At 44.1% G+C, this 22,655-nt stretch overlaps 1 protein-coding gene across 2 annotated transcripts in view; it reads left to right on the forward strand.

The window, feature by feature from the left end:
• Positions 1-22,655, forward strand: part of tmf1 (TATA element modulatory factor 1) — a 29,546-nt gene that overhangs the window by 2,063 nt on the left and 4,828 nt on the right. For both annotated transcript variants that reach the window (XM_039770767.1, XM_039770766.1), the window contains exons 2-16: positions 1,689-3,022; positions 9,346-9,449; positions 9,901-10,027; positions 10,953-11,058; positions 11,414-11,556; positions 13,458-13,624; positions 13,764-13,920; positions 14,892-14,984; positions 16,230-16,386; positions 16,472-16,664; positions 16,918-16,987; positions 19,491-19,583; positions 20,445-20,564; positions 22,014-22,166; positions 22,295-22,420. In XM_039770767.1, the coding sequence (XP_039626701.1) occupies positions 1,689-3,022; positions 9,346-9,449; positions 9,901-10,027; positions 10,953-11,058; positions 11,414-11,556; positions 13,458-13,624; positions 13,764-13,920; positions 14,892-14,984; positions 16,230-16,386; positions 16,472-16,664; positions 16,918-16,987; positions 19,491-19,583; positions 20,445-20,564; positions 22,014-22,166; positions 22,295-22,420 (3,143 nt within the window). The remainder of the gene's footprint in view (positions 1-1,688; positions 3,023-9,345; positions 9,450-9,900; positions 10,028-10,952; positions 11,059-11,413; positions 11,557-13,457; positions 13,625-13,763; positions 13,921-14,891; positions 14,985-16,229; positions 16,387-16,471; positions 16,665-16,917; positions 16,988-19,490; positions 19,584-20,444; positions 20,565-22,013; positions 22,167-22,294; positions 22,421-22,655) is intronic.

Genomic DNA, 22,655 nt, shown 5'->3' on the forward strand with positions numbered 1-22,655 from the left:
ACTGTTTAGGAAGTAAGTGTCACAGGACATGGTGACAGAATTGATCATCACGTGTGAAGAGCTCAGAACAAGTTACACGTCCTTACTTACAAGAACCTAAAAACTTATATCAGTGAGACAGAAATCCACCAAACACAAGCCTCTTCAAACGCTTCTTAAACCCATTGAGGAAGTCAGAAATTTAAATAGAGGTGGGCAGCTCATTCCACCCGCTAGAGAGTCTGGACTGAGGGTGGCATCAGCAGACCTACCTGAGTGTTCGAGAAGGAGCACAAGACCAAGCAAGGTGTCTCCATATGTCTACGTGATGACCCATTAACTACTCAGTAGGCAGTCATCAATGATTTGAACTTCATACGTGCGGCCGCAGTGAGCCAATATAGTGATCTGAGAGGAGGAGGAGGAGGAGGGACGTGAGCCCACCTCATCTAGTTGACCACCAGGGATGCTGCTGCATCTTCAGTCCTCTGCATTGACTTGGTAGCACTGGCCGGTACTGAAGTCAAGTTTTATTTGTCACATACAAATTATGCTTACAGTACAATATGTAGTGAAGTGCTTAGTTGCAAAACTCCAAGACTGGGGATTCAAGAAGCATATAAAAGGGTAATACCAATAATGTGAATTTATAAATAAATAATAACTATGTTAAATGAATGCAATAATTTGAATCATAATAGAATTATAAAATAGCTGATAATAATAATAACTAAAAAAGTAGCTTAATGTAAGAGAATTACCAATCGGGAATCTTGTAGCTTGAAGCACGTTTCTCATTCCAGATGGTGATGGACTGTAGACAGAAGATATTTAAGGAGCGCAACAAAATGCCAAAATAAGCTAAAATGTTTTACTGGTTTTAATGTTTTTAATTATTTGACACCCTTTTGGGTGCCACAGATTTTACGGTTCCTCTCCCTTGAAGAGCATTTTCACTCGTATACACTTTGAATGTTTCTTTTTGTTTTAATTTTAAAGTCATCTCCCCGTTTTTGGGCCTTTGCAGGCCACACAGCCTGCCAGTTGTGCTTCAGGGGCTGGCTGCTTAGTAGTAAGGCTACATCTGGACAGGGCGGTGAAAGTCCTGGCCTCTTTTGTGGGACTTTTAGGACCTTTTTTGCCATGTTTGTGTCACTCGTCCTTTACACAAGTATGGCTGGAGCACTTCAGATAGATATAAGTTAGTGAGTGGATGGACATTCTCAAATTCTTAAATGTATTTGCTCAGAAGTGAATTGTTTTGCTGATCACATTTCTTTTTTATTAAACTCAAACAAGCTCTGTTTGTGAAACTCATTCTTGCATCAAATGGTGCCAGTCTGGTCATAGAGTGCCATGCGCTGGCAACTTGGTGTGCGACCCTATCAGCTGCTGTAATGGCAGGACAGTGGATGCTATCACAGGGGATCAAGACCCCGAGAGCAACAGACAAACAAAAGATGAGGGAAACACAATGACACCCTAATAAATACCCAACAAAAAATGAAAGTAATGCAAATATAGCGCAGCACACATGTAGAGAACAGGCATAAACAAAAGCAGAGACGTGTAGAAACACCCGCAGGACCTGACATCCAGGATATGAGTGTGCCACACCACATGCATCTGACGTTTTGTATTTTGGTGATATCTCTGTCATTCTTCTCTTTAATAGTTATTAAACTGTGTTTTCATTTTTTTGTTAATAGATTTGCCTGGGAAGTCCATTTTGACCGGTGGAGGAGGTGGCTGGGCCATCGCTCAGTGGACGTCCTCCACAGAAGACTTTATTCCGTCTGGCACGGGATCCAAAGATGCAATCACTACGCCGGTCACGCGGACAATTGTGGACGAAAGCGAAAGTTTTTTTGGTGCTTTTTTACCTCCTTCTGAACTTCAAGGCGTGCGAAAGAGCCAAGTGGTTTCTGTGGCCCCTACGAAGTCTGACGGTTTGAAACAAAATGAAGACCAGTTACATTCGGTGGCCCCTAAGCCTGTTAGTGTTTCGCAGTCAAAGAGCGTGCATTTAAAGGTTAAAGGTAATTCCACAGCTCGGCCCATAAACAATAAGACAAACAAAACCACAGTGTCCACGTCGTCAAAAGAGGAGCCCAGTGTTAGCCTTGAGAACCCCCTGCTCCACCGCACTTTAAAAGACCCCAACACGGAGCAACCTCCATACACTGCTGTCATCTCTACTGAGCCCACATCTGAAAGTGTAGTGCCTGATGGAAGTACAACTAGTACTCCGGCTGTGCCTGCCGTCAAGAGCGATGGCAGCACTGGATCGGCCACCAGTCCGCCCGACAGCCCTTCCAAACCTCTAACAAACACGTCTAAATACATGGCGCTGGACTCCAAGGATCCCAAATCGGAAGACCGGCAAAGCAATACGCCTTCACCTCCAGTGAGTAATTTCTCTTCGGGCACGTCGACCACTAGTGACATTGAGGTCCTGGATCATGAAAGTGTCTTGAGTGAGAGCTCGGCCAGCTCCAGACAGGAGGCCACAGACTCCAAAGCCAGTCTGCACCTGATGCAGACTTCCTTTCAGCTTTTGTCAGCTTCGGCCTGCCCTGACTTCCAGCGTTTAGAGGACTACCAGAAGCTCACGGAAAGCTGTAGCTCATCGGATGCTTTTGAGCGAATCGACTCGTTCAGCGTGCAGTCCATGGACAGCCGGAGCGTCAGCGAAATCAACTCTGATGATGAAATGTCGGGCCGTGCCTGCACCTTGGCTTCTGTCACTAATGGCTCTTTGGCAACTGCCAGCTCAACCTTACCTCTAGAGGAAGAAAAGCATGAGGAGGAGCTGAATGACTCTGCAAAAGACAAGTCGATGGATGAAAATGAAATGGAAGAGAGCGGTCGGAGCGCAACTCCTGTCAACTCCGACCAGCCTGAAGATCTGCTGGAATCCCAAGAGGCGGAGACCAGCCAGCTTGTATACGCACCGTCTGAGGACACGGGGGCACCTGAGCGCCATCTAGTGTTATCGGAAAGTCTGGCGTCTTCCACCAGTGAGAAACTGGATCTGCAGAAGGTAATGCGGTCGTGTCCCTTTGTTCCTGCTGTCAGACTTTATTTCAATGTGAAACCTGGGATCCATTAACCTCATTCTTTTCTTATTGTTAAACACTTTTTAATGATGCTTCCTCCTTATCTTCGTTTGCTTAAATTGAAAAGAGTCAGTCTGTCGGTCTAATCAGCCTAGTCACTCTTGGTCTTGGACTTCCTCCAGTGCTGCTATGTCATTCTTGTAATATGGAGACCAAACCTGCACACAGTACTCCAGATGAGGCCTCGCTAGTGTGTTACGTAACTTGGGCATAACCTCCCTTGACTTGTACTTCACACATCGTGTTATAAAACCTCACATCCTAATAACAACCTCCTGAAAATCAAGATGAATACCTTCACATACTCCTCTCTGATCAAATGCTTTTGTTGCTTGCTCATTGGATTCCAGCATATCCGTGATACACGACCCTCCTCGTGTGAGAACTCCTGTTCATGTTCACTAGCATTCCTGGAATAGACATTTGCTTCTCAATCTTTTACTTAATAATTCCTTCCATTAATCTACTTTGAGGCACATTAGCTTACTGGCCTCTAGTTACTTGGATCAGCCTGATCACCCTTTAATACAATGGGCTGATATTCGCTCGCCTCCAGTCTTTAGGAATTTTCCTAGTCTGGAGAGATTTTCACAAAATATATGCCAAGGTTTTTATATGTACTCACTAACTTCTTGAAGTTCTCGGGGATATTTGGTCATTTTTAGATTGTTTAATCTAAGCAGCACTTCTCTGTCTAAGCACCTCCTTAGTAGCCCCTGTTACTTCTGGAAGGTTATCGAGTTCTTCACGTGTAGAAACTTAATAAAGCGCAGCTTCAAAGCATTTTCTATTTCACTGTCTAAAGTTCTGTAGCCACTCATTGTGAGAAATATACAAAAACAGAGGCTATCAGGAAGAGGGCAAATACTTTTTCCAGCTTGTGTCACACTGAGAATGACAGCACAGACAATCCTATATAATCAAATGTCATTCTGTGACGCGCTTATTTGCGAACTACTGAGATCGGAACTTTGATCTTGGTCTTAATATAAAGCTTATGACCTGATATGTTCTGCAAAAAAATACTTCTTAAAAACCACGCTTATATTAAGTTAAAAAGTGTACTAAAAAGTAAAAAATGAGTCTCTCGTACATCACTCGTAAAATAAAAGGTGGGCACTTTTGTTAACATTTTAAGAAGTGTTGTTTGAATGTTCATTGATAAAAAGTGCCCACCTTTTATTTTACGAGTGATGTACGAGAGACTCATTTTTTACTTTTTAGTACACTTTTTAACTTAATAGAAGTGTGGTTTTAAAAGTATTTATTTATATTTATATATATATATATATATATATATATATATATATATATATATATATATATATATATATATATATATATATATTATTTTCAGCTTTTTAGTCTTAGGTTTATTTTAGTATAATTTTGTAATCAATATTTGAACACTTTAATATTTCTATCCATTACTCGTGCCGTCTATTGGTGAAATGTTGAAAATTTCATTTCTTAATTAACGTGGATTAACTGATCAATTAGTGAAACTGATTCATGTATTGTCATCGGAAGTGAGTACGTGTGCAAAATTTGAAAGTCATTTGGACAATAGGAAGTGGGTTAAATATCGATTACAAGATTTGTACCAGACAACAAACGGGTGAAGTTAAAAGAAGCCTCGTAAAAAGAGAATTAGATCGAAGCAACCTTTGTTGGCAAAGTTCTCTGTGGTTGTGTGTTTATTACGGCAAAGTAATTGACATGGTAGAAAGACAAAGAACAGCAGTGGCATCTGCTGAGAGTGAAGGAGAAGGCCATTTGCGTGATTATTCAGCATAGTAATAAGAATGAAAAGGAAGAGCTGCGGCATCTGCTGACCATTAAGCACATCACGGGAGATGATTAAGTGACACAAAATGAGAAAATAAATGCAGACCAGACCCCGAAGTACATTGACAAGCAAGTAGTAATCCTCAGTGCGGACCACTTGTACAGCAGACAGACACGAAGGCTCATAGGAACACAAGACGAAATTCAGGATATGCATTGCTCAAGTGCCCCAGGGACACACTTGTATTGCCAGATCTGGCCATTTGTAGTAACTATTTACAAAGCCATGAGAAGTGTGACTAGCCTCCTATGTGTAACTTGGTTTTTATTTGCCTTTTATATCAGGACTCTGAGTAAATGTGTTACGCGAGTAGTCATGTCGATGATGAAGGGCGAACTGTTTGTTTGTTGTTGCTATTGGAGCTGCAGTTACCGGAGGGTCTTAAAAGGCATCAGCTTGCCACAGCTCTTTGGTGTAACATTCCAATATCAGGGGCTATAAGGTAACTAACTGATCATCAGGTACGCTGATTTGTGTCTTCTGTTCCACAAAAGGACGTTTATCATGACGCTGGACCCTTCACTGTGTGACCCTTAACCTGCTGGTGCACCAGTCTTCAAAATTTAGAAATGACAGCACTGCCCCTGTAAAGTGACTGGCGATGGCATTTCTGTTGGAACGGTGCTGTTGGGCTGGGGTGTAAATTCTGGTTTGACGTCTTTTTTGTTCAATTTTGAGTTTTTGTCTTTGTTGATATCATTCTAGCCTTTGTCATGTGCCTTGCATTTTGTTGGTGGTTCCTCAATAGGTGGCCTGTCACCACCAGGGACTTCCCCTTAGCCCTCTAAAGATGAGGTCTTCCCACCATTCCTGGTGGTTGATTTCAAATGAACTGGGGGTCACCGAGTGTATTTTGGGTCTCTGCCTTTGCCTATTGGGTGTTCAGGATGTTTTGACTCTCTGCTCTGTTTTTAAACCTTGTCCTGGTTTACTGTATTGCGACTTTGTTCTCCTTGGATTGCCTTTTTGCGCTCCAGAGAGGTTCATGTCATTTCAGAGCATTTTTGTTGAGAATAAGTCTTTTATTTTTCAAAGATTCTCCATGGCCCTCTGTGGTACTGGCCGGGGTTTTTTTGGTTGGGATTTCCCCCTCTAGTGGCTATTTTTTGGAACTGTTTAGGACTTACATTCTTGGACAGTCTTAAGTGTCGCATCAGCATTAGGAAAAATCAAAAATTCAGGGCTGGGCAAGTTAATGCGTTTTTATCACGTCAATGCATTAATTAACACCGACAATTATTTTATCTCACGTTAACGCAGTGTTTGTTGTTATTATTATTTTGAAAGCGTCAGTCTCGCTAGAGATCGATAGACAGACATCACTTTTCAATACGCTTTTGCTAGAAGGAAAGTTAGCTTTGTTGATTTGAACTCGATTCCCTGCACGTGCGTGAGTAGCGAAGAGCAAACGGTGTCTAAAATTTCACGTGGAGAGACGCCAAAGGGAATGTTCGAAGCAAAATAATCCGTGGATGGGTTTTTTCGTGTTCTCGCTGAATCGGAATCTGATCTGTCGGACTGCGGTTTTGATGCAAGTGATCTGGAGATGGAGCTCGAAAACGAAAGCGATGTACCGGCATCAGCTGGTCGTGGTGCTGAACACGTAGCTGATGCACCAATGGCAGCGTTCGCCAGAGAGGACAGACGCTTACGGTGACAGGAGGTACTAACCGTGCTGCGTCTCACAAAGACAGCCAGGCAGTCTGCCCACCGTGAGTTCCTGCTGGATGTTGAGCCTCCGCAAACTGCAAATGGGCGCAGACAGCAGGCACAACGGGCAGCAACAGACGTCATTGTGGAAAAAATAGCAGCCCTCCAAGAGTTGCTACTGAACATACGACTGCTTCTGCTGCTCCCTGGTAAATGAAAATGTTCAGATAAAAAAGAAAACCGATTTAGAAAAGTTAACTTGCTGTTACGATGTTATGATCGTGGCTCTGGACTCGGAGGGTGACTTGTTTTTCTATAACGAAGTCAATAAAACGTTAACACCCTGGCAGTGGCAAATAGCTTGGGTTTATGTTTGATTTGATTACATTCTTATTTTAATATTTTAACTGCTACTATATAAAGGGAAGGAATACTGCTGTTAAAAATGTGTTTAAAGTGTTTGCAAACCAAATGCACGCAATACACTACCTTGGAGTTCATTACTGAATTTTGCACATAGCAGTGTGATGGTTGTGATTAGTTGCAATTCAAAATTTTAGTCGTTGCCCAGCACTAAAAAAATTGCTTGTTAAGATTACAATGCAACAAAAGCACGGCCTGTCTTACCGGTGCAGATGACAATCCATTGTTCCTGTTTTGAGAAGCCCTGCCTCTCTGCTCAGCCTGTCACGCTGAAGTCCTTACTTTCCTTTTCTGAGGAGTGGAAGAAAGTAAATAACACTCTGAACCTTTTAAGGGGCGTCTGAGTCTTGCAGGAATCGCATTCTGTATTTCTACAAGAGGAATTCAAGTGTGTGCGACTTTCAGGTTACTTTTGTGATGAATTGAATTTAATGTCCCTGCACCCTGCGTTGGAATCGCACTGCTAGGTGCTGTCTAGTGGGTTTTTCTGTCGACTCCCTGGTTTCGCTCCAACGTTCTAAAGACGTTCAAGTTGGGCTGCTGTGAGCTGTGTGTGTGTGTGTGTGTGTGTGTGAAGGTGGGCTTGTCATGTGCTGGCACTTCCCTCCCTATGCCCAGGACTCAAACCCAGCATGATAAAATGGGCCTGAGAATGTCATGTGTGCGACCTGAATGGTCATACCGGCGTGGTCACCCATCTGCTTCACGGCACGATTGTCTTGTTGTACGCACCTCTGCTGTCTGGGCAGGGTGGGCAATGTTGGTCGTGGAGAGCCACAGTGGCTGCAGGTTTTAATTCCAACCCAATCCTTGCCAGTCTCAGACTTTATTTACTGTAATTCCATGTCTTGTTAGTCTGTCCAATGTAAGGTTCTTATATCGTAGATTTTTTCCTTTACAAAGATATTGTGCAAATCTTTTGAAGCCTAAACCGTATAATTTTCAGTCTGTCAGATTTTTCTTTTTATTAAATCAACCAGTGCATGATGAACACACACAGATGGAAACGAGCAAGATGGAGAACTGCTGGCTGCTTTGTCATTTACATTTTATTGCTAACTAGCAGAATCCGCGCGCTTCACAGCGGAGAAGTAGTGTGTTAAAGAAGTAATGAAAAAGAAAAGGAAACATTTTAAAAATAACGTAACCTGATTGTCAATGTAATTGTTTTGTGACTGTTGTGAGTGTTGCTGTCATCGAGGATTTGATTGTCATTATTTATTTCAATCATTTGGAGGACGTGTTGTGTTCAAGTTACATTCCGTGTTTGTCAACCGTTGTAAAGATAACAGGTTTGATTCGTCGAAGTGTTCACTACCCAAATCAGTACTCGTAAGATGTTTAGCAGGCATTCCCGGTTGATTTGCCTTCGAGTATTTAGTGACTGCGGGTCTATGAACTTGTGGATTAGCCTGTGAGTATTTGGCGGCAGCGTCACGAAGTTGTTCTCGTCTCGCTGCATCAGAAAACGTACCACAACGTTTTCTCACAGCTTGGATTGCTGCTGTCGTAATCGGTTTGAGTTTCATGGTTTGTTTCAATGACGACAGTATTTGTAGGACTTGTGTTGAAGTGACATTCGGCATCTGTCAAGCGCTGTAAGCACACAACCGACTTCATCGATAACTTCACATCATAATAAACGAACAATAAAACAGATTAGAAGCCGTGGATTAAATAAAAAGGCTGCAGTTATCAGCAGGGAGACGTGAATCCCGTGGCGAAGCAAAGAAGGGAATGAAGAGACCGGAGCGACGGACGGCCTTATATGGGCAGGCAGTCAATTACGTGGGAGGCGTGGGGATGGGGGACCCAACGCCGCCTCACACGGCGACCGAGCTGCAGGCTTTGGACGTATATGTGTACGTAAGTAGGATTCAGTTATGACCGTTACGCGTAGAATTTCGAAATGAAATTAGGATGAAGCATCAAAATGTCACTTAAGCAATAAGTGCTTCATCAGCAATAATTGACTGGTCATTAAGAAACTGGGGCCACTGCAGCCCTCCAGGACCATCACTGCCCACCACTGTTTCAGGATTTGTAGCCATTGTGTTTACTTGAATGTGTTTGGCTGTTCTCCGCTAATTTATTATTTTTTTTTTTGTAAACCCCCTGTACCTGAACATAAGACATTTGACAAATGAGAGGAGGCCATTCAGTCCATCGAGCGCGTCTGTCTAGCTAATGGCCGAGCTGTCCTAATTTCCAGATATTTCTTAAATGTTGTCGAGGTTTCTGCTTCAACTCCATGTCTCAGTAGATTGTTCCAGACTCCTACAACGCTCTCTCTCAACTTGTCCTGATGTTGTTGAATATTTTCAGGTGATCGATGACCTCAAAGAAAGGCTTGAAAAGCGGGAAGCGCAACTGTTAGCTGTAAGTAAAGACAAGGCAAGGCTTGAAGAAGAGTGTGACAACCTCAAAGAGTAAGTCGAGGGTCTCTTACTTTACTCCTCCTTTTGATTGCATTTAGTTTAAGGCCCGGCAGACTGCACCACTTTCCGTCTTGTCTTACCACTTGTCTTTCAGTTATAATTCCTTTACACAATCTTAGTGGGTTGTGACCAGTCGAGTAATTTGACATCCTCGAGGTGGGGAAATGCAGCAGCGACGGTTGTTAAGCCTGCCCTCCCCTCGCGCCATGTGCTGCTGCCAACCCTCACCAAACAGATCGCCATTCCTGACTTGCTTGTCCATTCTGATGGCTTGATTTCATTCTTAATGCAAGGTTTTTATCTTTTGCACTAAGCATTCTAGGAAGGGTAGCGCCTTTCCTGCTTTAGTTAAAAAAAACTAAAAAAGTTGGAACTTGGAATGTGTAATATTTAAGTGTAGGTGAATTGTATTTCCTTACTGGTGTTTTGGTTGTTTATTCAGCGAGTTGGTAAATCTGAAGGAAGAGGGCTCCAGTGCCGACTCTCTGAGAGGGGAGTTCACCCAGAGGATCGCAGATGCAGAGAAGAAGGCACAAATGGCATGCAAAGAGCGAGATGCCATGAAGAAGGTGAGCGGGGCATACAGTTTAGGACCCTGTTGAGGCACCAGGCATCTTGTGGAGTGAGGGTGGCTTTGCCTGTGCGGGTTTCCTCTGGGTACTTCATTTGTTCGGGCAGTTTACGTCGACATACGTGTGCAGTATGCCCCCCAAGGCTGGTCCAAATGTTTACCCCTGTAAAAGAATACACACAACAAAGTGAAAGGTTTGGGGATCCACCAGGTAAACTTGAAAAATGGTTTGGTAGGCAAGTCTTCACAGACACGGGCTCAAAACAGAACTGAAGAAAAATGAAAGCTGGCTGCCATATATAGCTGGTAAACTGGAAGTGACGTAATGGGATCGTAGAATTCTGGGAATGGGAAGTGACAATCGGGTGGAGGTGGGATCTTGAGGGCTGGAAGAGGAAGTGATGTTGGTTGACTTCTGAGAAACAGAAGTGGCTTTAAGGTGAGGGTTTGTCGGCTTGTCTGAAGGGAGAGAGGAGACGGAGTTAGTGGGCAGTGCCAACCCTTGGTCTGGCGGTAACATACAGGAATTCAAGCTCATAAACTGACACTCAACAGTGCACGTGTGTGACACCCCTTATGTCCAGCCTGTTTTTCAATAACTTGATTCACATTTCCCTGTGTCTGAACTGGCATACATATTGTTGCTTATCGATGTACTGCCACTCCAGTCCCCCCACTGGTCACTAAATATTCACTCTAAAGTGACATCATCCTTATTCCTTTCATTGTGCAGATTCGTATTCCACTCCCAGACTGTGGTTTAATCATCCGATTCCTATACATTGTATGCTAAAAAGTCAAATTGTTATTGGCTTTAAACTTTGAAAATTAACAAAGGGGGGTTAAATGCTGATTCAGCCATTTTGTGCTGCAGCTTATGGTTTGGAGTCCTAAAGTAACACTTTTGTTTTAAAATGAATTAGGAGCTGAAAGTTGTTAAAGAAGACCTGTCAACAAGACTCAACTCCAGAGAGACTACTGAAATGGTCAAAGAGAAGGAAGAGCAGATCAGAGGCCTGCTGGAAGAAGGTACCAGCCCGTCATTCTCTAGCACTGAAGTCCCAGCTTCCTTTGATTATGTGAAGTCGGCCCCTGGGCACAAGTGGCATCCCCCAGCCTCATGCTGTGCAATATGGCTGAGCGTCGACACATTCTACCTAAGACAGACATGTTTAGCATCGCTCCAGCCCGATGGTGTGTGTTGTTGGTGCAACGCTGGGCAGAGCCACGTGTTCATTAATGAGCTGAAGATATCACCTGCGAGCCGTCTTGAAAAATAAATTGTGATCATGATGTTGAATGTAAAGCCTGACCTTGCTTGCTATTTGAACATTTGAATATAATTTATAATAAGTAACTAGCAAAAAAAATGTTATTTCTGCAGGTGAAAAGCTTTCTAAGCAGCAGCTTCACAATTCCAATATTATAAAGAAGTTGAGAGCAAAAGAAAAGGAAAATGAAACCCTGATCTCGAAGCAGAACAAAAAGGTGAAGGATTTAGAAGACGAGCAGAATCATCTGCAGCAGGTGAGAATGGGATGAAAATACCGGATTACGCGCTCCGCTGCTTGATCCTCCATATTTCAGCAGCGCTGTAGGAATCCCTGCTAGTTTAGGATGCAGGTTATTGTGTTTAGCCAATAGCATCAGGCTTGATTTATTTTACACTAGCCGTCCCCCGCAGCTCTGCCCGTGTGGTAGTGAAACGGGACAAATTTTAAAAATCAATAAAACAAACCGGTATCGCTAGCAATGCGAAGGCAAGTTTCATTCCCAAACGTGGGGAGAGGTAGAGCGGCTCAAATGGAGGCTGATGCGTGAGTGAGGAGGGCCCTGCACGGCTCCCGGCTCCCCACTCCTGACGTCCCGCTTCCATCTCCCCTTGGCCAACAGCCTCTGTCTCGGATTAGCGTGAATATATCGCTCCTGCAAGCGAACTCTGATACTTAGATCGATGAGAGAAGTCGCAAAATCAACCGGAATGTTGAAGCAAATTATAGAAAAAAACCCGATCTAAATCCGTTAAGTAGTTCTCTTGTTCGCTAGCTAAGTGGAGGTAAGGTAGACACCCCGAAGCTGGCGCGCAAGTGAGGATGGCCCTGCCTGGTACCCTACTCCTGACGTCACAGCCTCTGTCTCGGATTAGCGTGAATAAATTGGTACCGCAAGTGGACTATGATAATTAGTATATCATTTTATTTATTTTTTTTCCAAACGTGAGCTTGATAGGATCGACACTATTTGCTCGTTATAAGCGTAATTCGCTATAACCGGGAAATGCGAATTTAACAAAATCTAACTCAGTCTATTAAAGTAATAGTGATTTATTGAAAAAACATACATTAAGTACAATATATTATTTTCTAAGAAAGTGCAAGATACTTTTTTGTTTTAAACTTTGTAATCTACAGTCTCTTAAAACGCTTGCTTTTTCACGTCAGTCCCTTGTTAAGATGCCATCAATCTATTGCAGGCGTTTTTGGCATCAAACAATGTTGGTAAACTGCATTCTGGTAAATCCAATATGCCAGTGGCGTCTTGCTCCTTGTCATCTTCATTGCTGTCTTCTTTTTGAAGCAACACATTTATGATTTCGTTTTCGGTAGGAATTCCGCTTGTAAACAATTCGTTGATAGTCATAATAATTTACATTATTAATTTCAATGTTGTTTTGGTGAACCCATGTAGATAATGGCATTTCGTCCTCTTCTTCAAAAATATCAGATGTTGATTTCCTGAAAAGTTTCTGTGTGGTAACACTCGTCACATTGTTCCAGGCAATAGATAAGAAATTTATTTCATATTGAAATTATTCCATTAGTGGCTCACAAACGTCCAGGATGTGGTCAAGTGTTGTTCGTAATAACCAAGATTTCGCTCTTTATAACGGGTCAAATTTACATGTGACTTTGACTATATATAAATTACCAATTAATCAAAGCAGAAATTGTGTAAGCAACTTCTGACCAATATATTTTTGAACCGTTGTTCAGAGGAGCAGCGTCAGCTTGTTGTGTCCACAAATGGAACAGGCTTATAGACGTTTACTCCTTCCAAAGTTCCCAGCACCTTGGCGTCAGAATGATTCATCATTCAAGTGTTGGTAACGGAGTGAATCATTTCTGTTAATGAAGTTAATATTGACATTTGCTTTAATGGGTCTGTCATCCCACCTGAATTAGTGACATATCTAATGATACTGGCTGTATGCCACAGGGGTTCTCTGTCGTTATTAGACCCTCGAGTTGTGACTGGGCTGGAAGTCAAGCATTCAGAACATCGTAACTAACCTACATGTGCCGAGAATTTGGAATCCACAGATGCACTGCAGTGCTTTTTAGTTTTCCAGCTTGGGCCAGGAAAATAAATAAATACAGAAATAAATAACCAAGTTATGCATCAGGCTTTTTGAATTGTCTTCTTTTTAGGTTCTAGAGTGTAAAGAGGAAGTGGAGAGGCAGCACAGAGAAAATATAAAGAAGTTGAACAGCATGGTGGAAAGACAGGAGAAGGAAGTAAACCGACTGCAGGCAGACTTGGAGGAACTGAAGGAGAACAACCGCAGTCTTCAGGCGGCTCTGGACAACTCTTACAAGCAAGTGTCGCTCTACTGGGCAGCCATGGTCCTTTGAAAAGTTTAAAAAACAATAATAATAACAGCAACATACGTCATTAAGTTTAATGCATTAGCATAACAAAGATTTATTCTAATGTGAATCTTGTCCCACAAATAGGGAGCTGGCAGAACTGCACAGAGCTAACGCAACAAAGGACAGCGAAGCACAGGAGGCGGCGCTGAGCCGAGAGGTTCAAGCCAAGGAGCAGCTGAGCCTCGCTCTGGAACGGGCGCAGGAAGAAGCCAGACAACAGCAGGAAGCACTCGCCATCCAGGTGACCTAGCAGCTCTTTGTTTAAAAAGGTGGGAGTTAAAAGAGTTGTAGTACCTGGCACAATGGGGTCTTGACTGTGCCTCTGACCCTCTGTTTGCTGGCAGCTTGGCCTTGTTCCCTCCTTTATGCTGCAGTCTTACAATAAGAATGCCAAGGGATATAAAAGGAGGAGCCTGACTGACAGCCTTCACTCCAGCATCGTGTGCTTTGCCTTTGTGAAATCCTTTCATGGAGTTTTCTTACAGAGGTTCTGCTTGATTTTTGGATAACCTTGCCAGCACTTTGCCTTTCTTTTCAGGTTTTTGACCTTTGCTTACTTTTTTGATCCGGTTTGTGACTTTTTGTGGATCTGACACTCCTGCAATGGTGGCATCATGTGCAGCACATCCCCTTGGCATCACCTTCTTCTGTGGAAGAGCTGGACTGGCACATTGCCCTGTAAACGTGGCTAGCAGTGCCATACTAGGGTGGGGTGCACAACTAAACAAGCAAGAACCAGTTAGATTCTATAAAGAGATACAAAATAAAAATGATAATTATTAAAGGTCACAAGTAACTCATAACTGGGTTCAGAGGTCAAGAGCATAGAAAGGCACCAGCACAGGCATCCAAAAAAAAAAATCCCTCACACTACACTTGGCAGCAGAAGTCAAATAATGGATTTCATAAAAGCAAAACGCACAAAGCTCTTCTGTCGGGCCCCCTCTTTATTCTGCCATCATGATCAGGAGATGGCAGTTCCTTCCATGTTCTTGAGCTTCCCATCCTGTTGAAGAGAGTAAGCCCGGCAGCCCTGCTGCACACAAGTCGTATTTTATAAACTTTTACTTGCGATCTCAACCTGAGCTGGTGACTGCAGGTGAGGATGGGAATGTAATTTGTAAAAATTGATGTTGATCGACCAATAAGCTGCTAAGATGCCCAGGTTTGTGTTGTCGTCTCTCAGAACTTATTGCTGTTCTGTCAAAACAGGTAGCAGACCTGAGAGTCGCACTGCAGAGAGCAGAGCAGCAGCAGGCCAGGAAGGAGGATTTCCTCCGAGAAGAGATTAAGGAATTGCAGCAGGTAGGTGATTCCTCCTGATTTCTAGAATTCCCAGGGTTTGGGGGTTTTCTGAAGATGTGTTTTTTAAAGCCTGCCTAGTGCCGGAGTACAAAGTCAAGTCAAAGCGAACTTTCTAATGTCATCTCAACCATATACAAGTATACCGACGGACAAAATTGTGAAGCTCAGAGTCCACAGCATAACAACATGAAGTGCAAATAAAAAAATTGCAATTAAATTGAAAATAGAATTAAAATTAAATTAAAAATAGAATTAAAATTTAAAATTAAAACACAAGACAAGACAAAGAAGAGGCGGGGATGCTGAGACTTGCCTCAATTTGAAATTCTTTGTGGGAGAAGCTTTGACGATAACATTTTAACACTGCGGATTAAAATCCCACCTCCGGCTCACTGATCCTTAATGAGATGTTTAAGCAACATGGAAGTCTACGTCAATGTGTCTCCTTACGTAAACACTACAAGACAAGAAGACAGAAAAGAAACGTTCTGCTAATCCATTGAGTGGTTGCCCTTTTAAGTGACACACTCTGATAGGCAATGCCCACCCATCAGTAAAAAGAAGACGTTAATGGCTTCCATGACTGATTATCGCATTCACTTAAAGCCAGCATCACGTCGCACGACTTCCACTCAGAAGGAATGTCAACCTTGACGACTGCAGTTGCCAGTCTCATCTACTGAGGACGTCCGGTTACATGACTGGGGACTGCTGAGGGTGGACAGTCTCATGAACCCGTGATGACAGGTTTACAATTTCAAAATGCTGTGAGCTCTCCTCGTGTTCTGACTACCAGTGCCGTGCTGTATGAAGGCTTTCTGGACTTTGCAAGTTCAGCTGCAGTGTCTACTTAGGGTGTGTTTTTTTTTTTTTCCTTTTCCCTTCTGTCGCGGTTTGATAAACGTGAGATGTCAGACAGACGAGCCCCTCTTCACTTTGTGAGGTCCAAAACAAACACATGCATCCCCTGTTTACTGGTGACTGCATTGTACTTGTGGGTAAGCATTCATTGGTTGTCACCTGTCACGTGGTCAGTGTCACCCCTGTGACTGAAGACTTGTCTGTCTCAGACCCCCCCCTCCTCCCCACCCCAAAATATGTGTCACAGACTAGGGATGTCAAACTACAAACCTTCAGATTATGTAAAATGGAGTCTGTGACTGCAAAATGTAGTGTGACAGGGCCTTAAAGTGTCTCCTGGCTACTTCACTTTCAAGAAACTTTCACATTTTTCCCCCCGACTAGAGACTGCAAGGAGCCGAAACCCGCAACGAGGAGCTGAGTCAAAGTGTCACTTCGGCAACAAGGCCTTTACTCCGACAGATTGAAAACCTTCAGGCAACACTTGGAGCGCAGACTTCATCTTGGGAAAAGCTGGAGAAGAACCTGTCTGATAGGCTCGGTGAGACTTGAAGGCACTTCTTTATCTTCGTGTAATAATTGTAGCAGTAGAAGCGTTGATGTGTTTTTCGTTTCCAACTCTGTAGCGGATGCTCAGGCTCAACTTGCCGCGGCCCTGGAGAAGGAGCGCGCCGCCACAGAAGATCTGGTTGGACTCAAAGTCCAGTTGGCTTCCACGGACTCTCAGAACAGCGTCTTGCGCCAGGAGAAGAGCCGCTTGACGGCTCAGTTGGAGTCTGAGAAGGCCAGACGCGAGCGGCTCGAAGATGAAAGTGGAAGGTAAAAGTTGTTAAAATGCTCTGTCCGTCTGACCAAAATGGAAACTAAGAGTATCGTCGTCTTGTTTCCTGTGGGGGTGCGTACCCCTGTTACGATTCAGACTCCGATTGACCCCCTTTTGTTAAATCGTTGCACTTACAGTTTACCCTTCTCTTTTGTTTGTTTTGCTGAGTAAAAACGAGCCAAGCTGACTTGGTTTGCAGGTCATTTTGCCAAAAAGTCCTGTTTTTCTTTTCTTTGCTTTTCTTTTCAGGGAACATACTGAGCTAGAAAACGTAAAGGCTGAATTCACAAGATCCCTCGAGGAGTCGAAAAAAGAAAAGGTGCGTTCTTAATTGGATTACACGCTTTCTGAAATCCCGACTCTCTTTCACACCCCAGAGCTTACAGAAGACTAAGTTGTGTAAGTCCGATGGCGGCCCCTTTGTGAGAGCGGAGAGGGCCGCACCTTCGGTTTTTGTTTGAAGGCTGAAGCTTCCAAGAGGAGAAATGAACATCAACACAAATTATGTATTTTACACGCCATACTGGGGGCAAGAGGGGATCCATACTGTTAATGCTTTTGGATAATCTCAGTACACCAGCATAGGTAATGGAAGGCTCAGAAATGAAATTAAAACTAGCATGCCTTCTAATGTGGATAACTAAAACGTATTCCTATCTATTCATTCACATACAGTAGACTCTCACTTGACATTAGGGTTACATTCCTAGACATCAGGTGTAGAGGAGATTCACATCTAGTGCCCCTCAAACAACAGTCTACATTCTACATAAACTGAGCCACGTCAGTAGGGTCAAATATAACGTCCCGTGGACACTGAAGATGTTTTGCAGGAAGCCACAGCTGAAGTGGGCACAGCACCCTGCTTCAGTCCATTACAACCAGAGTTGGAACAGGGCAGTGTTTTATAAAAATGACAGTCTGTTGACATTGTGACAAATGAGGAGGTACACACAGCGAGTAAGATGAGAGCTCTTCTATGTGCCTCACTCGCTGAGATGGGCGAGAACCCGAGGGGTCTGCCGAACAGCAACAGTGCAGGGGTGTGAAGTAGAAAGGCAGGGAGGGAAAGAGCACAGCAGGCAGACCAACCACTCCTTTGTTTGTGTACCACCATGTGCCAGGTTGGGTGAGGCAGCTTGAGAGTAAACAGAGGAGTGCATCTCCCTCTGTGGGTAGATGAGACCATGACAGGGGACAGCAGGCACACACCCCCCCATATGCAACAGTGAGCGAGGACAGAATGAGAGGGGCACTGGGTGCATGTCTTCCTCGCTCAGGTGGGATTCTTCTTGCACTGGTGGGAACGAGAGGGGAGTGAGATGTCCTAGTGGGCATTTCCTTCTTCCTGGCACTGCTGTCTAAAAGTGCTAGAACGCCTGGGGGCACTCCTGCATCGGTGATGGAGTCAGATCAAAGGGACGAGGGGCTATGACGCTGCATGGTGGGATATTAGAATTTTTATCACCCCTATTTTATTATCACTACTATTTTATTTTAATATTTTGATGCTAACTCGCCCAAGGTGCTGCTGTCAATGTCATATTTCAGGTTTTTTTTTAATTTAGGATCCTGTTTTTGCTTTGTCATTCCAGGGTATTGTGTTGTTTGATGAGGGAAACTTCATTTAAATGATTTTAGCGCAAGGCTGCTAGTGGGTCTGAAGACTTTCTGAATCCACTCTGTACATGGTGGTGTTGAATCGGCACTAAACGTTTGACTTTGGTTTCAATACCAGCTTTCGGATCTCGGCACTGGTACCAAGATGGTTGTGCAACCAAATAGCAGATTACTCCAAACCCCCCTGTGTTACTGTAGCCTCCCTGGTGTGCCCACATAATCACACCACATTATGTGCTGCTCCCCTCTTGATAGCCGTGAAGATGCGATTGCCACAAAGCAGTGGGGAAGTGGAGTGAGGGGTTTCCTCTATGAAGTTCAAAACACATTTAAACAGTACAGGAGGGACCCCGGTGAAGTGGCATCAAAGCAATAAGGGGACTTGTCCTGTGTGAAGTTTCAGATGCTTAGAAACAGTAAGGGGAGGGTCCCATGTGAAGTTCCAATCATGTCAAGGCAGTAAGGGGAGGGTCCCATGTGAAGTTCCAATCATGTCAGAGCAGTAAGGGGAGGGTCCCATGTGAAGTTTCGAACACATTGAAGAGCGTAGTTCAGTTTTTTAACACCACTGCAATAGCGAGTGTGGTGGGAAGCGGAGGGTATCAAGATGAAAGCTGATGCTTACTGCTGGCACTGAAAATCCCCAAATGCTGCTACCGTACCCTTTTGAAATGTGGGTTTTTGGTGCTCCTCCTGTCCTGGTAACCTGCATATCCCTCATGTATGGCGGTGGCGTGCTGTGTATCGCTTTACTTGTACGATACCTTTGTTTATGTGGGTGGTTCTGTAGAATTGCTATATACAGTAAAGCGCGTTTGTGTATTAAGCCATGATACTTTAACATAGCACCCCACCCGATATCATCTTCCTGCATGGGGCAGGCATTAATAAGAAAGCCCATCCACTCCTGCTGCATTCTCACCACCACAGCACTTATTGAAATGTGGCCGATTTCTGTTCACTTCTTCGTGCAGGAGGCACACAGCCTGCCACTCTTTTGTGCTCTGTGAATGTCTGCCTCGTTCTTCATGAGCCGAGTACCAGCAGCCCTCATGTTAATGTTTATCAGAGCCAAATGGCTGACCTGCCCAATAGGTTTATACTTTCGTGATGCCACCATTGCCTGCACCTGGGCATTGCGCTTTTACACATTTTCTTGTATTGTGTGATTGTTTTTATTTTCAATTTCAATTTTTTTGCAGATGCTTTTAATGAGCCAGCTAGAAATGGAAAAGGTCAAAGTTGAACAAGAAAAGAAGAAGTTGTATCTTGCCCAAGAAGCTTTTAAGGAAAAAGTATGTAAAGAATTCATCTGCTTACATTTTGTGTATTGTGTGGATAAGCAGCAGGCCTCTGAAAAGTTCCACCTTCATCTTACTGACTGTGAAAATAAAAATCAGTCCAATGTACCCTCCAGACCACGGGTTTAGTGACAAGGTGGACAGGAAAGCATTCAGCACGGACTACTAATACGTACAGAGAGAGACTGAAAGCAAAGGTGGCGCAGTGGTTAGTGTTGACACCTCGCTGCGTTACCCATGCCAACATACTAATTTAAGAAACAAGATACCAGCCCATACCTGCATGCCCCAATGTGGCCAGCGTGGGGTGCTTTCACTTAAAATGACCCTCAGACACCACACAGTCCAATCCGACGGGTTTTTAGATTTGAAAGAGGGGGCTCCTGGGAGGTCCCGGGCACAAGGTCCCCTGGCATACCTTTGTCCTCATCTGTCCTGTCTCACCAGTGACCCTGGCAGTTTTCACTCCTCTTCACTTCCAACTCCAAGCTCCGCTGACTGAAGGCAGGAGGCGTCTTTTAAAGTGCAGCTCTTGACGGAGGCCACACGCAGCCTGTGTTAATAGGCACTCCTATTATTTAAATTTAAAAAAAAAAAAAAACAAAATTTCAACTTGTGAATTCATGACTAGCATTAATAAGAATCATGTTTTATTATTTAGAATTTCATAAAGCCTCGACTGCTGAATTGGCACAAAAGAAGCAATAAAACAAAGGCTTCTAGACCGGGAGCAATAAGACTCAAGTGAACTGCTGCAGCTGCAGAATGTCTGGAGACGCACGTCTGCTCTTTCACTATAAATTAACTAATCAATCTTATTTTTATTTTTTTTGTATTTTTTTTCAACATTCACAGGAAAGAAAAATTCTGAGTCACCCATCCCTGGAGGTAGCTGCCTCGCCAACCCCCTCGTTATCACGGTCGAGTTCTGTTAGCGGCTCTGAGATGGCGGGTCTGCAGGCGTCGTTTTCACAGGTAAGCAAGTGTGGTGATCTGCTTCGGTGTCCTCTTGTAAGCTTCATCCAGTTGGGTCATTCGGAGAGAACCCGGCGGCTCATTTTCTGATTGGCTAGTTGCTTCCTCATCCAGTGTTGCATCTTCATCCAACTTGGGTTTCTACATTGGCATCACCCGCAAGCAGCCTCAAAGCATCAGCTAAGCCAGAGTACCAAGGAGGTCCAAATATAAAGATTTGGGTGACACGTTACATTTACACAATGGCAGGATCAGCGGAAAGCAGTAAATAAGACTGACGTGTCGCATATCCCACCATCCCCCTGGGCCTACCTTCTGTCTCTAGTCTGTCCACTCTTGTAACTTGTCCCCTTGACCCAGCACTGTGGGCATCACCTCCTGTCCCCTTGTCCTTTGCCTCTCTGGTCTGTGTCTCCTGCCAGTTGAACACATGCTGTACCTCCAGGTGCTTCCTGAATTTGCACTGGCCTGGCCAAGGGTACAAAATGGCAGACACCCCAGGTCCAGGGCTACTGGTGGGCTCTCCTCCAAGAACCACAGGCCAGAGTCAGAATGCTCCCTAGAACTACTATCTGGGCGGCCCTAGGTACTCGTAAAGCAGACGCTTTAATTAAAAAGGTCAACATAATCGAGCAAATGTCAGTCAGCGGACTGTTTGGGACCAAATGCTACAGGATTATACATCACAAGTGAAGAGCTCAGAACGGAATTGCAAGCAAGTTAACAACTCCTAGGCTACAAAACTTAACAGATAATATCAGTCAGATGGCAATTCACAGACCAAGAGGCTCTTGAACACATTGTGAGGGTCAGCACTTCAACTGAATGGTGGCAGCTCGTTCCACCAGCTAGCAGCTACACGTGACCAGGGTCTGGACTGAGAGTGGACAAGAAGGACCATAACTGTCTCCATGTGTTTAAGTGCCAAGCCATTGACTAATATTTATACTGTACAAGCGTCAAGGACCTGAGCTTAAAATGTGAAATCGCAGGGAGCCAGTGGGGTGACGTGTGCCCTTCTCGGCTAGCTGGTTGAACATCTGACGTGCCACTGCATTTTGAATCATCTGAGGTGGCTTGGTAATGCATGCCAGTAGTCCCACCATTCGAGAGTTGAGTTGTAGTAGTCCAGATGTGAGCAGGCCCAAGCCTGGAGCAGGAGTTGTGCTGCATACTCCATCAGAAATGGTTACATGGAGTGAATCAGAAAGACCAAGAGGCAGCATGGTCAGTGAAGGACCCCTGCTTATCGATCAATCCCTTGGTTGATGTCAGCAATGATAAGCCGAGCAGAACAGAGACCAAGTTAAGATGTCCGAAGCCATGAGCATGAAAGGAAGCCCCTATAACAGGCTAGCGTAGGCATTTGTGTTTGGCCTTAGCTGCTTTTGCCTCCATTTTAAGCAGATATTTGTTGCCTGAGCGGTTGGTTTAAATTGTGTTTCACAGGACGATGCTCTTGAGCACTCGTTTGGATCGATGACCATGTCCGTCAGTGGAAGTAACCTTTATGACGCAGTGCGACTAGGAGCGGGGTCGAGCTTTCTGGAAAATCTGCAGTCTCAGTTAAAGCTGCGAGAAGGCGAGATTGTGCAGCTGCAGGTAAGCTGGCGTCGGCGGTGCCCTCTGCTGAGAACGCCTTCTGTGTTCACAAACTGATGCGTGCGACCTTGGCCTGGTATGTTGCACCACTTTAGTCTGTAATTGTTATTTATTTTTTATTTCTATAGTTGGAGATTTCCAACCTTGAAAAAACACGATCAGTAATGGCGGAGGAGTTGGTGAAGCTCACAAACCAGAATGATGAACTTGAAGAAAAAGTAAAGGAGATTCCAAAACTGCGTTCTCAGCTCCGGGTAGGCAGACGTAGGATCGGCATAATGAGGGGCCTTTCGCAAGTTGAATTTCTCTCCCTCTTTCTGTTTGAAATGGTTCAGACTCCATTAAAGACCTGATGCAAATACGGCTTCAATTAACACAGCGGTGATTTATTTTGTAACTACTGTACATTACAGGCCGGCCTGACAGCGTAACCGCTAGCTTATTTGGCCACATGGTGGCGCCCTCTCTTGATTACTTGCTCGTCCACAA

The sequence above is a fragment of the Polypterus senegalus genome, chromosome 12, assembly GCF_016835505.1.
Source record: "Polypterus senegalus isolate Bchr_013 chromosome 12, ASM1683550v1, whole genome shotgun sequence".
NCBI classification, from domain to species: Eukaryota; Metazoa; Chordata; class Cladistia; order Polypteriformes; family Polypteridae; genus Polypterus; species Polypterus senegalus.